General features: G+C 43.8%; 1 protein-coding gene across 2 annotated transcripts in view; it reads left to right on the top strand.

Moving 5' to 3' along the window:
• Positions 1–13,583, top strand: part of med30 (mediator complex subunit 30) — a 31,480-nt gene that overhangs the window by 815 nt on the left and 17,082 nt on the right. For both annotated transcript variants that reach the window (XM_031866486.1, XM_031866487.1), the window contains exons 2-4: positions 141–426; positions 2,307–2,465; positions 7,653–7,760. In XM_031866486.1, the coding sequence (XP_031722346.1) occupies positions 232–426; positions 2,307–2,465; positions 7,653–7,760 (462 nt within the window). In that variant the 5' untranslated portion in view covers positions 141–231. The remainder of the gene's footprint in view (positions 1–140; positions 427–2,306; positions 2,466–7,652; positions 7,761–13,583) is intronic.

Genomic DNA, 13,583 nt, shown 5'->3' with positions numbered 1-13,583 from the left:
TGATTCAAGCTAAATGTCATCTCAATACCCTTAAACATTGATGTGACTACTCGCCTCATCTCAAACCTTCATTCACTCCTACTTTCTCCCTCTTTGTCAACATTTCCCTCCCCTTGCTCCCACTGCTGCACTTCATGTAGGCATGTAAGGGTGTGCTGGTGTGGAACAGCCTGACGGGTAACTTCACCTGGACCTACGCTTCCTCCACCAGCATCCTCACCTGCTGTGTCCATGACAACCCCTCCGCTCGTGTCGCCTTTTGGCGGGCAGCCTCCGCCACCGCCGCCGCCGCCACAGCAGCCGCAGCAGCAGGCCCAGGCAGCACGGGATGTCAACACGGCCTCTCTGTGTCGCATCGGCCAGGAGACGGTCCAAGACATTGTCCTCAGGACCATGGAGATCTTCCAGCTCCTCAGGAACATGCAGGTCTGTCTCACTCTCTGGCTACACGCCTGTCAAAATGTCAGTTTCCTGTGTGCCTCTCCTTTTGTCTTTTTATTATTGTTATTTGCATGTTTTTTCCCAAAGCCCTACCAACACTTTTATTGCCATAAAAACACCAGCATGAGAGGAGCAAAAACTGCAATACGGAGACACAATATAATTAAACAAATCTATACAAAATATTAAACAGCAGAATGTAATTACAAAGAGCCAAAAAACAAAGTATAAAGAAATACGACAGCAATATTCTAAAATGGGAATAATGGGGTTGATCGTAACATGACAGATCACTATTATGCAAGTAACAAAACTGCTGTCGGTAATGTAGGAGAATGTTTGGTCTTAGTCAGTGGCACACATGCAGAATTCTTCTTCTCAGGCTCAGCTTCAGATTTCTTGAGCATTAAGGCACGCAAAGAATGGATTTATTATCTAATTTCCTCAGTGTTAATTATGAATCGGTGCAAAAATGTCACGAATATAACGCTTAATGTTAGGGATACGGGGTCCAAGCAGTGTTTGCATTTGTGAGGAGAGGCTGAGTGTCACAGAGTTGAACAGCACAACAATCTCTCGCATATATACTAAGCAGCTACGTAGTGCAGCTAGATTGTTATTATCAAAGCTTTTGGCTTAATGATGCATATTTCCCATCAGTGAATAACAAGTGTTATCAATGTGTTCATGATAGGAAATCCAACACTAGCTTAACAAGGGTTTTGCGCTCATGTTTCCAGTGATTTGTCTTTGTAGAAGCGGCACTACTTTCTGTCTTTGTTGTCATAATGTAGACGGAGCTATTTCAGATAAAGAGAGATGATCAAGGCCACAGACCAACTTTTAATTCTAACTAAACATTTTGTTTGGGGGACTTTGTCGCACATAGAATGTTGTTTGAAAAGTTATCAACGTCCTGCCTCAAATATGTCTCTTTTTTTTTTTTTTTTTTTTTTTTTTTTTTTTTTTTACTCGGTACATTGCAATCAAGTGAGGGCGGGAAGTTGTCGAATCACATTAAAGGTTGGAGCCGGTGAATCCCTCGAGGATTTGATCGAGGGTATCGGTTTGCTCTGCAGTTCACATGTTGCTCAGCTCTGATGGTGACTCTGAGACGCTCCTCCTGCAGCTTGTTAAAATCACGAGCACGCCTCAGCCACAGAATGCACAAACAGCATTGATGTGACTTGTTGTTTTTTTAGATCACAGGCTTTCCTTATACTCATAAAAACTCTTTATTTATCTTACGTGCCTTTATCCATCTCTGTCTGTCTCCCCGCCCTGTTTCTCTGTTTTCTTTGTGTGCCTGTCTCTCTTCACTTTGCCTGCCCTGAAGGCCCGTTTCATGTTATGTAGGATGTTGATAATCAGACAATGCTGCCCCAGAGGTTTGTCGATGCTCTCAGTAAAAACATGTCTTGTTACTCTTTGACAGCCATTGAAGTTAAAAGCCAGTGATGCTGCCTCAGTACGAGAGTGAGTGAAAGCATTCAAAGTGCAGCAGCTGAAGCAGTTAACCTTTTGAATCAGCGGAGTCTTCTTTGTTTTGTGGTTTAAACTGGGATTTCATGAAGACCAGTTACTGTTGCATGAATACAAACATGTAAAAAAAAAACATTTGTTTTAAGGTTTCTCTACAGCTCAATTTCTCTCCATCGTAAGTAGAAAGGAAACTATCACTTTGTTATCTTTCAAAGTGCTGTGCATTAGTAGAAGGCTGCTAATTAACTCTTACTAGTGAGGGAGCAACAGAGGGTTTGCGGTGCCTTTCGCAATCAACGGATGTTTCTTTTTAGTAGCACTTGCAAAAATTGTGCGCTTGTACTTTGCTTAACGCCAACATGTCCTTCTGTGTTGCTTCTCAGCTGCCCAATGGAGTCACTTACAACCCCAACACCCACGGGGACAGGCTGGGGAAACTACAGGAGCACCTACGGATGCTCTCTGTGCTGTTCCGCAAGCTGCGCCTCGTCTACGACAAATGCAACGAAAACTGCGCCGGGATGGACACCGTGCCTCCGGAGGTGAGACGCGGTGACACCGACGAGATTTTGATCTTCTTTTATTTCTGTGATTAGAGAGCAAGTGTGCGGTTTGAATACGTTTTTGCACATTACGAAGTCTTAACGAGTCAAAGAATCCTGCTCACCTGTACTTATAGTGATAACTCATAGTCCATAAGTACAACAGACAGTCCGTGGGCCATGTCTCTGCTGTAGCACACACTGGATGTGTCACACAGACGGATGTAGTAGTCAGGGCAGTGTAGCTGAGTTGGAAAACAGGACAGTGGTGAATCCTGGTGCGTTGTGTGAGGGCTTTTCATAGAAAACGCTCCTGACTTCAGATAACTGTGGTGATAAATCAGCAGCATAAACACGATGAATGCCTCCCGGGCTTAAATGAGCACATGCTCATGAGAATTGTAAATTGGCATACTCGTGCCCCAATAATAACATATTAGGCTACGCATCCTGCCCCACATATCCTATATTAAAGTCCTGCTTTTGGAGATACATAAAGGCAAGTCTATCATTGTTAATGATTTAGGGACCTGCTGAAGCCCAGGAATGGGGGGGGGGGGGATAAGGAGCGCTGTTAATCATACAGCTGATAGTCATACTGTCACTGAGATAAAGGAGAAATGGCACAGCAAGGCGATCGATGACTACAACGGGAGAGGATCTAATGATTTCAGGCGCGTTGCAGTTAAAGATGTTTGTATTGATGTTGTGGTGTGATACAATAGCATCAATAGCCAATTTAAACGAAAGGTGAGATTGGTGGGCTATGGGAATACATGTAGTTATATTTGAATCACAGAGTCGAACAGGATAATGTCAACATCATTATGAAGTGTATTTCACATCGGGTTTTCAAACGGCAGACCAAATACGTATATATGACCACTCGTAAACTTAAGAGAAATTTCAAAATAAGAGCAAATGCGGACCCAGCAAGTGCACGTTCTGCACAACCATTGTACTGTAAAAAAAAATATCATTGTCCTAATAAACTCAGTAATTAGTGCTTACGAGAGAGGTTGTAGCAACTAAAGATGTACAACTTTTTAACATACCTGTAGTAGAAATGTGCCTTTTAAATGCATACAACAGAATAAAGTCTTATCTTATCTTATTTGGGTTACTACCCAAAAAGGAAGGATGATTTTACAATGATATTTACCACTTTTTTATTATTTATTTACCTTTTATTACATCATCACTTCACCCGCTCTTATTACACACCTTAAAATATGTTATGCAGTAGTGAATGGCTTTTTGATGTGACTGCATTTTATTTATTTCATCTTTATTTGAACAGGACAGGTTGTCCGAGGACACAGTGCTCTTTTACAGCAATGACACTTAAGCAGAACAATAGAAACGAAATAACAAAAACGGACAGTGAATCAATCAAATAAACCGTAAATCTGACAGTAAACAAGGTTCAGCCTCACAGGCAGAGAACATCGTTGTATGGAGGTAGCGAGGTATGCTTGGGCGTGTTCTCAGGTTTTATATTGATCTATTGATCATTACATTCTCACCTGTCACTGAGATGTTATCCTATCTCACCCGACCTCAAATCAAGTTTTGCTTGCTTTGCTCACAAGAGAGGCTTGCATCACTGCGGGCTCCGGGAGGAGTGAGCGCAGCATCTGAGGTGGACTTGTAAAGACGGAATGAAGGAATGAATGAATGAACACCGTCGAGAGGTTTATTTTGAAGCCTGGAGAGGGGGTGTGAATATTCACTCCGTAGATATAATTCACCACATGCACTGTACACATTACCTCTGCAATCAGCTCGCATGATGTGGCTCTAACGACTGTGGTGTGGTGGTGGAACCACATTTCTAATTAGACGTGATTAACCCTTCCAGAATGCAAATGTCAACACATGCTGTATACGCCACTTCCTCATATAGCCCAGCTCTTCACACAATCTGCCTGCTAAATTAGAAAGCTGTTAGTTTACAGGAAGTATTTGCAACCACCCCACCCCCCCTTATCTCACCTACTCCCTCCAGGCCTGTCTTTTCTCCGCTTTAGGCGAGTCTCTAGAGTCTCTTTACCGCCGCGTACGGCCGCCGTCCACAAACAGCACTTGAGCTCGGCCACATTCCACCCCGGCCTGCCCGCACAGAAATACACGTGTGCATGTGCACAATTGTGACACACACCCAATGAATATAGGACAACGTTAATGTGCACGTGGTGCACTGTAGCATGTCACAAATGCACTCACACACAGTGGGCATGCACTGTTCGCGGCTCCATGCAGGGCTACAGCTAGGCTATCCACCACTGTTTGATTGGATTTATGACTGCGGCAGTCCCTTCCCAATTTCTACAGATTGCCTCGGAGCTAATCTTTCTCTCACCAGACTCTTACTGAGGATAAAGGAGGATGTGGGAGGGGACCGGTCTCAAATTGGAACTAATTTGCGATGGCTGCCACCACGTACGTTTTCTGCGAATTGAATAATACAGTTGCTCAGAAGCATTTTTTAACGATCCAGCCGCTGGCTGTTCGGAACGACTCTTCATCTCGTCTGCAGTTCCGCCCCTAAATCAAAGCCTGTGAAAGGGTTCAAACTTTAGTGTTTTCTTTTGTGCTGTAATGGTGTAAACCCTCATTGAGTCATCGCACCATCTAGCTATTCCCCCCCCCCCCCCCCTTCTTATTTCCACCATATTCAAATGTTTGTTTATTTCCCCGTGGGGCTGAGACCCAGCCTGTTGCTGACCGGCCAATAGCTCAGCTCGCCATGTTTGTCTGGGGCTGAGGGTTTGTTGATTTTGGCCCCGGCACGCATGTCATTCATCATCATCCCACAGAATTCAGGTGCCTGCCTGACAGGCGCTCACTATTGGCTGCCTGAAACAGGAAGTGGAATCAATGACTCGGGTAGTGTGACCTCATTGCAGCCTAATTAGCAACAGACCCGTTTAATGAACAGCTGGACCAAAATCACACGTCAGCGCTTTCCCCTTTTTCGTTCCAGCTGTCGTTCTGTGCTTCCCCGCTGCTGCTTTTTCCTTCCTCGTTTTTTCTCAGGCTCCCTCCTTTTCTGTATTTCTTCTCACTTCTTCATATCCCTCTTTTTCCACCTTTTGTCTGCTTTCTCTCTCTAATACCTGCTCAATATTGCCTCCCCCCCCCCCCCCATTTCCTTCTTCCTCCCTCTCTTTTTTTCAAGTGTATTTGTTCCCGTTGGCTTTGTTTCGCTCTCTTTCTCTGCAGCTGTCTCTTCTGTTCTCTTTTCTCTGTGGTGCAAGTCTTCCTCCCCCTTGTCATTTCCTGCACTGTCCAGCCATGCCATTTCATTTCCCTCTCCCCTTACACGTCCTCCCCCTTGGTTTGTTGATATGTTTTCGGTTTGCGTTTTCTACCCTTTTCTTTTTGTCCCGGCGAGGCAACCTGGAGAACTTCATTAGCCCATTCCTCTCTGTCAGGCAGGAAACCACATCCATCTTTCTGTGGAAGAGGCAGGGGTTATGACTCACACACACACACACACACAAATACACACACACACACACACAAATACACACACACACACACACACAAATACACTCTTCGTCCATCTTTCCCACCCTACTCAGCATATTTCATTTTCCCCTCAGAAGCTGCCAAAATCAGCCTGCTACCTTTTTAAAAATTCAATGTTATTGGCTTCAGTTTGAAATGATCTAATGAAAGAAACTTTCCTCTTTTCTTACTTAAAGTTTCCTCGAGCCAAAGACAGTTTGTCTGATATAATATCCTGCACATGTCCTTGCTGTCTCGTCTCCCTCCAACAGTCAGAGTTTGCAGTTTGGCGTGAAGCTCCGTCTGGAATCTGACAGGAGTGCATAAAGTTGTCCAGATTTTTACATCTTACTGTCACTCCCCCCCCACCCCCCCCTGCCTTTTTCTGTGCCTCGTATTCGCTCTCTCTTGCTCTCCTTCAACCCTCTTTCCCCCTCTGCCTATCTGACACTTTGTTCATCGTCTTGCAGTCCTCTCCTCTTTTCGCACTACTTTCATGTTATCCTCGATGTTGGCCAGCTCCCGCCGCACTAAGACACCATTCAGTCATTGCTTCCAGAAGAAGCAGCTTATTCCAATCACTGTTTATTGTCCGCAGCGCCTCCACTCCTCCAGCTGCACAACCTCTGGTCAAACGATGTAGGAAAGCCGAATGTTCTAAGGAACTTCGCGTGATATAGATTTGCATCGTGCAAAGTCGTTATTGGAGAAAAGTGTGTTTTCCAACTTTATGGCTTCTAGTTGTTCGTAGAGTCTCCCCCCAATCTGACTTTGTGAGCTTGTCTGGTGTGACTAGTTTCTGTTTTGGAAAGGAAGTGGTAGAGAGTGTAAAACACCACTGCAGATAATTTTGCACCTTCAGTCAAAACCCATTCAAAGTGGTGTCGTAGGTCTGAGAATGCTTTGTGGATTTCTTTGTGGAGTGTTAAACTATAAAATTGACTTTACGTCAACATAAGTGATGCTATGTATTTCCTTGAAACTCTGCACAACAGCGCAGACATTTGTCTACATTTACAATGTGTGTCCGTTCAGGAGCTCCACAGCGATCAGCGAGCATATCATCAATCACGCACGTCGTGCGAGGAACGGTGCGTTCTCAAGACACACTGCTTGACGTGCGACTGCAGCAGGCCTCCCGCACGCCTCCTCCCCGAGGTCGACCACCGGGGGGCAGTGTGATGCAAAGCAGCGGGGAGGTGACCCCGTCGGAGGGCTCTCTCGCACATCAGCCTCGCTGTAGTGTCAAGCAGACAAGGTCAAGCATACAGAGCGTTTAAAAGGGAGTTAATCTCCGACTCGCTCTCCGTACCGTCTCTCTATACGTTGGAAAGAGACGGGTGAGGCTCATCCTGTGTTCGAGGGCTTAACACAGAATCCCCATTTTCACCACTTCAAAGGGAAACAAGACTATCAGACAGCACAGGGATATCTTTTAGTGTGGGATAGCACTCATAGGTTGAGCTTGCCCATATGCACAGAAGTCTGAGCTATGACTGCACTCTTCAGGGCATATTAGGAACGATGTGAATATGCAGCACTGTGCTTTTAATGTATTTGGATCATGGAGAGAATGAGAGCAGAGAGGAACAAGAAAAGAGTGCATTAAGAGTGAGTTTTGCTTGCTTTACAGTGAATAATATTGCCAGGTTTTTGTTTTGCTGTACCTTCCAGCAACTGATACCCTTCGTGGATGATGACAGCTCTAAACATGAGGATCGCTCAGCTGGCCAGAGCCGCCCTGCCACCGAGGAGAGGAGAGAAATCCTGGAGGTCAACAAGGTACCGTGTTCCATCTCAACAGCACAACACTGTTAAAAGGGGGGACGGGTTTGATTCCCAGCCGGCAGCAATAAAATGAGAAGGAAGGGCTGATGAAAGAAAAGTGGGGGAGGAAGAAAGGGTTTTACAAAGTGATAGCGTGAGATTTGATCACAGCTTAGCGTGATGTTATTTCAGATTAGTAAAGTTTCAGCTAACCTCTCAGATCCACGAGCCTTCAGACATTTCAAATCACATCTACTTGAGCTGGAGGGGGGAAAACACAGCGTCTCATATCATCTTAAAGATTTAATAATAAGATAGAAATTAATTACGGATTAGTCATTTTACACACCGTCCTTAAACTTAAGCCTTGCAGTAATAGCCCACTTCTCATTAATTGGATAACAAGCATCCAGGTTGTGACGGTGCGGTTTGTACAAAACAAAATTAAGAGACTACCCTTGATGAACTTTATTGTCTGCTGATAGAGTTTGTGTGTATGAAGGGGGCAATGTGCTGGTGGGAAATGCTACAGCAGTATCACCAGGACATTGAAGGTGTTTGGATGTACAAACGTGTGCTGGTGTGAGAGTGGCTTTATATGTACTCCAAGGACACCTGCCCTTCTGTCCAACAGAAGTCATTTAAAGTCTGAAGGCCCTGGATGTTTTTGTTCAATATCACATGGAGATCAGGCAGAGACCCTATGGACTGGCTTACAAGAGGGTGGCCATCTAAACATAAAGCTAGGAATCTCTGTCTCGGTGTTCTTCACATATCTCGAGAACCGTTCGTCCGATCTGCGTCACACTCGGTGGGTGTCGAATGTGGTGCAATTTGGCGAGATGGTGGTGCTTTAACTGTCAACTTTACATTTTTGAGACGGTGTCTTGTGGCAGGTAGTCATGAACTATAGAGTGCTGAGATTTCTGCTTCAATCCATCTGGTAGGCTACCTGTAATAGAAAGTACTTTGTCTGTAACCTTGATAGTAAGTCCGACTTGTGAGTAATTCTGTTTCTTGTCATGGACACAATATCTAGGTGGAGCTGAGGATTGGAGTATGCATGTGTGTATCTATAGTTTGGCAACCTCATGATTGTATTTCTGCTTTTTGCTGAGGATGCAGTACTGTAGGTCTCATTGGAGCTCGATCTCCAGCACTGAGTTCTGCAGCAGAGTGTGAAGTGGTTGGAATGAGAGTCACCATTTCAAAATCTCAGGCCGTAGTACTTTACCATAGAAACTGTGGTCTGTCAGGTTGGGCCTGAGCTGCTGCCCCGCGTGAGGGAACACAAGTACCTTTGTGTCTCGTTCACGAGTTAGGGAAAGATGAGGTGCGAGAACGACAGATTGGTGTGACGCCAACGTGTGTTGTAACAGCCTTTTCATGTCAAAAATAAGAAGTTAAACGGGGAGTGGCTCTGTGAAGTTAAGTTATAGCTTTAATGATTGTAACATATCTGATTTACACCTCTGACCAGTGATCACAAATCATGAAATTATAGTAATGAGATGCTTTTGTGTTGCCTGATATGCATAAAAAGATTCAAACACGAGTGAAAGTGAGCAAATATGTTACCTTTATAGTAGGCTATATAAATATAATGCAAATATCGTGTGGGGTGTCTTGTGAGTGAAGTGTTCAGTTCTGGAGGGATTTCAAGTGGCGGACATCAAACACACCTAAGAGCTCTTTCAAATGTGTTCACTGTCAGACATGTCTTTGCCAGCTCTGGAGAGAGGCTGTTTCATGACGTTCTGAAGTGCAGAGAGCTTTACTTCAAACTGACGCGCCATGTTGATCGTCAACGTCTCAAAGTTTACTGGATCCTGAGTCGTGGTTTATGGGTACATGCTACAGACTAACTAAGGGGAATTTGAGCACAGTGATGATGAAGGCGTGCTGTCATATGTAATGAAACATAATCCAACAATAGAACAATGAAGCTACTGTCTACCTCATACTGCAAGACATTACAAATATTTTTGTTTGATATTTCATTTTTAATGTTATAAATCCTGGTTAATTTGTTTCACTCCTGCTGTCAAATTATTTGATGTCTTGTTTTGTTCACCCATTTTTGACAAACAGCTGATGTCAAAGCTAACCGTGGGAAGGAATACGTTGCATTTCCTGTCACTGCTTCACAATAAAAGCCACCCTGTGGTTAGATGGGTTTTTAATGTGAAGCTGTAGCTTTGTGTTAGTAGTAAAATGAGGAGACACAATGACAAACAATCACAAACAGTGATGCTTTATATACACATGTATCATTTCTCGCGAATCCCTTGAAGGCAATTTCAATCCAGCGTTTGTAATGGCGTACCCCGCCACTAACGTCAAAAAACTGCACTATTGATGGGTAATTACTGAAAAGAAATACAGTGAGTGGCTGCTACAGACAATTACACCGTAAACACTATGAAAATGTGGTGTGATATCATGGAAATTACAATGAAACGGTTCTAAACATTTCTGCAAGTGAGGAGCGATAATCCCATTCACGTGACTCTCACTGTTACCGCTGAGGTAGTTCAGTGTTTAAATGTTTCAGTGACTAGCAACAAGGCCGAGTAAAACAGATCACTCAATCAAGACAAAGACGGGATTTAAAGTACATGCTGATTTACATATTAAACAAATTAGATGCAAAACTGAATGTTTTTTTTGTCACAGTGCTGCAAAGCCCCGCTGAACTGACCGCTGGGACACGACACAGCTTCTCTTATTACTGACAAACCCCTTGATGTTTTGGCATTTGCCGTGATGGATTATTTGCGAGTCCACGATTACGTTTAATCTCCCCCTGTGAAACGGACCCATCGAGATGACATTAAAGCGCCGTGTGCTAATGTCATCCTTGGGTCGATGAAACCTGGATCCTGCACGGACGCAGGTGAGGTAATCAGCCAGAAGTCAGACACAATACCTCCCATCAGTTCCCGTAGCTGACTTGAGTACAGCAGTTATGGACAGTGGAGCGTTGCAAAGGTCCATGTAAAAGGCATCGTGCATTATTTAGGAGGCCTTTTTAGTTTGCGCCGTCTGTCACGGATTTGTTTTGTTTGTATATGTGTGCGTGTACCGAGTTCGAGAGAGTGAGAAGGAGCTTTTTGTTCTTTCTTCAGAGAGAGAAAGATTGTGTTTGCCGTCGCTTTCACACATGCTTTCATTGTGTGCTGGTGCTGGCTGAAGCCCTTCTCTGTTTCCTCTCTTTGTATGTGCATTGTGCTGGCTCTCTGTACAGATTGTGCATGCCAAACCGTCTGAGTGTGCCGCAATGATAATGGTCCAAGGTCAGGAGTGTCGGCAGCAGAGATGAGAATTGGTTATTTTTAAGAGCTCAGCACAGCTCCCCTGGCTGCTTTTAAATGTTAACAGTACAGTGAAGGATTGCTGCGAACCTTGCGCTGAACTGCACTCACTCGCCTTTTCACAAAAAAACAGACTCCATACCTGCAAAGAGTACGGTTAAAGACTGCAGATAGTGTGGTAGATAAATACCCAAGTTCTTATTCCAACTCTTTGAATGCAATACTGGACTGAAGAACAGAATTTTGTTTTGGCATTCCTGCAAAAAACTGAACAAAACAAAAACTCTTTTCAGAGTTTCATTGACAGAATAAATACTGGACTCGGAAGTTAATTTTGTCCTGTTAGAGATCTGTGTATGGATGTGATAAATAACCTTGTTTATGATATGACCTTCCCCCTATGCAAAGCATGAGCATGCAAATTGAGTTCCGCCAAATGATCCAAGTATATACAGAGATTGATGTAGAGATTGAGCAGACAGCCCTACCGTAATACGCTGAGGGAAGCTTTTCCTCACATTCTGCACAAACAGACCTTATTATGCAGTTTGTCTAAAAAACAACTCGTTATACTGTCCACAGTATGCACTAGATTTCATTTGTTTTAATATTATTATATTATATTATTTCAGTTGTCTCGCATAAAAATCTTTCTTAAACTTTCTTAAGCTACATCTTTATGATTAGTCTTGATTTAATAAGGGGACTTATTAAAGGTAAAATTTCAGTAATAGATTTACAGTAATCTTTTACTGCTATCTTATAATGTCCTCGTGTGTCGTTGGCCTAAAGTTCACGTCAGCCATTTATGTGTTAGCCGTGGCACTAGCCGGGGACTGTGTACGTCTTGATAGTTTGTTTATTGAATAAAAAGCAAAGTGGCAGAAATGAGAGAACTCAGATTTTCGCTTCGTCATCTCCGCCACCAGGAGACAACTTCAACGGGAGGAGAGCGAGCGGCGATGCTGGGAGATTAATCTTTAGTTAGCGGCCAGTGGAGTGTTTGCTGATCCGGTGGGTGTCGGGGCAGTCACCCGAGGTCAGATCCCCAGAATGCTAATTCCTACAGATAACTGCCAACTGAGGGTCCGTCTCCCAGAGCCACTATAAATGAAAATAAGGGTCGGTTTCTCTTCTCTGCCACTTTGAATTTAATCCAATAAACAAACTATCGAAACACACACGAACTCTGTACCTTCAATGTGATCGACAAGCCCTCAGGGCAGCTCTACTTCTTCTTAGACACTGTTCGGTTGATATGTTGGGTCACTTTTTGAAACTAATATTCTGGCCAGATATTACACATTGCATCTTTTAAGGGTTATTTCGGTTCACTGTTACCTTAAAAGTGTCCCACTCAATGTATTCACATTCAGTACTGTGAGTATCCTTGAGGACTATCAAACGTGTTGAATGCATTTCCTTTGCGCAAACATATTTGCAATTCAAATTATTGAAACCTGTAGAATAATTTGAAGGTGTTGGCAAAAATGTCCATAATGTCACCTGCGTGCACAAGAACTGACAAAACAGGGACCCACATATAAAATGCATGCTCCGTAGTGCTACCAGTGGTCAGAATAAAGTAGAATCTACTTCAGTACATTTATGATACAAAAAAGCCAGTCTGAATTAAATAGAAAATATTCAAATAATGAATTTCCTTCATTTGTTACCTATTGGTGCATCATGACTGTCTGTTGAGAGGTTGTTTCTCCTGCTTCGCTGCACATTTGAGGGGGGGGGGGGGGGGGGGCGATGTGTTTGAGACTGGATGTTTTACTGGATGGTGTCGCTTCAGGTAACACGCTTACCTACTAATTTGTGGTATTTCCTCGTCTTTTATTGGCAGAGGTTTTTTCAGCTTAGTTAACAGTATACATCATCTATTTTGTTGCAGACTTTAAGTAACCTACACCCTGCTGGGACTGTCTCAATTACTTTGTGGCCAGATGGGCCAAATCATCGGCCCACCACTGATGTCTTCGTTCCTTGTTTATAGTCGTGTCAGTCGAGCTCTTTCTAGCATTTCTATTGAGGAAGATTTTCTATCAGCAGGGTTTGTTTGTTCATATCGCTCAACCATACCCAGCAGCTAAAACTTGAACTAATTTGAAACACAGCTTTTCAATCTGGCCCTGGGATATCCAGTGCATGCCTCATGTGTTTGCAGCAACATATTTAGCTGTGATTCTTTTGCACAGGCTGCCCAGCTGCACATTAAGGCCGCAATAAGGACGGCAAGCTTCGGGGAGTTAAATTGTTTAGTCTGATCAGCAGAATAGAGATGTGGCGGTACAGGGGGAAGCAGATGTTTGTGGCCTGGCTACATCTGCTGCAGTCACTCCAGCCAGATAGGATAGTTCTGCATGAGCGAGGGACGACTGGGAGGGAGGGTGAGGCGGCAGGAAAGAGGAAGGGAGATACATAAAAGAGGGAGAAAAGCGTAGGAAGAGAGTTAAATGGCATAGAGAATGTTACCGTGGAAAGGTTGATGGAGTGATAGATGAAATATTTGTGATGG

The sequence above is a fragment of the Anarrhichthys ocellatus genome, unplaced genomic scaffold (assembly GCF_004355925.1).
Source record: "Anarrhichthys ocellatus isolate YVR2014 unplaced genomic scaffold, GSC_Weel_1.0 scaffold35, whole genome shotgun sequence".
NCBI classification, from domain to species: domain Eukaryota; kingdom Metazoa; phylum Chordata; class Actinopteri; order Perciformes; family Anarhichadidae; genus Anarrhichthys; species Anarrhichthys ocellatus.
This window is presented reverse-complemented; position numbering and strand designations above follow the sequence as displayed.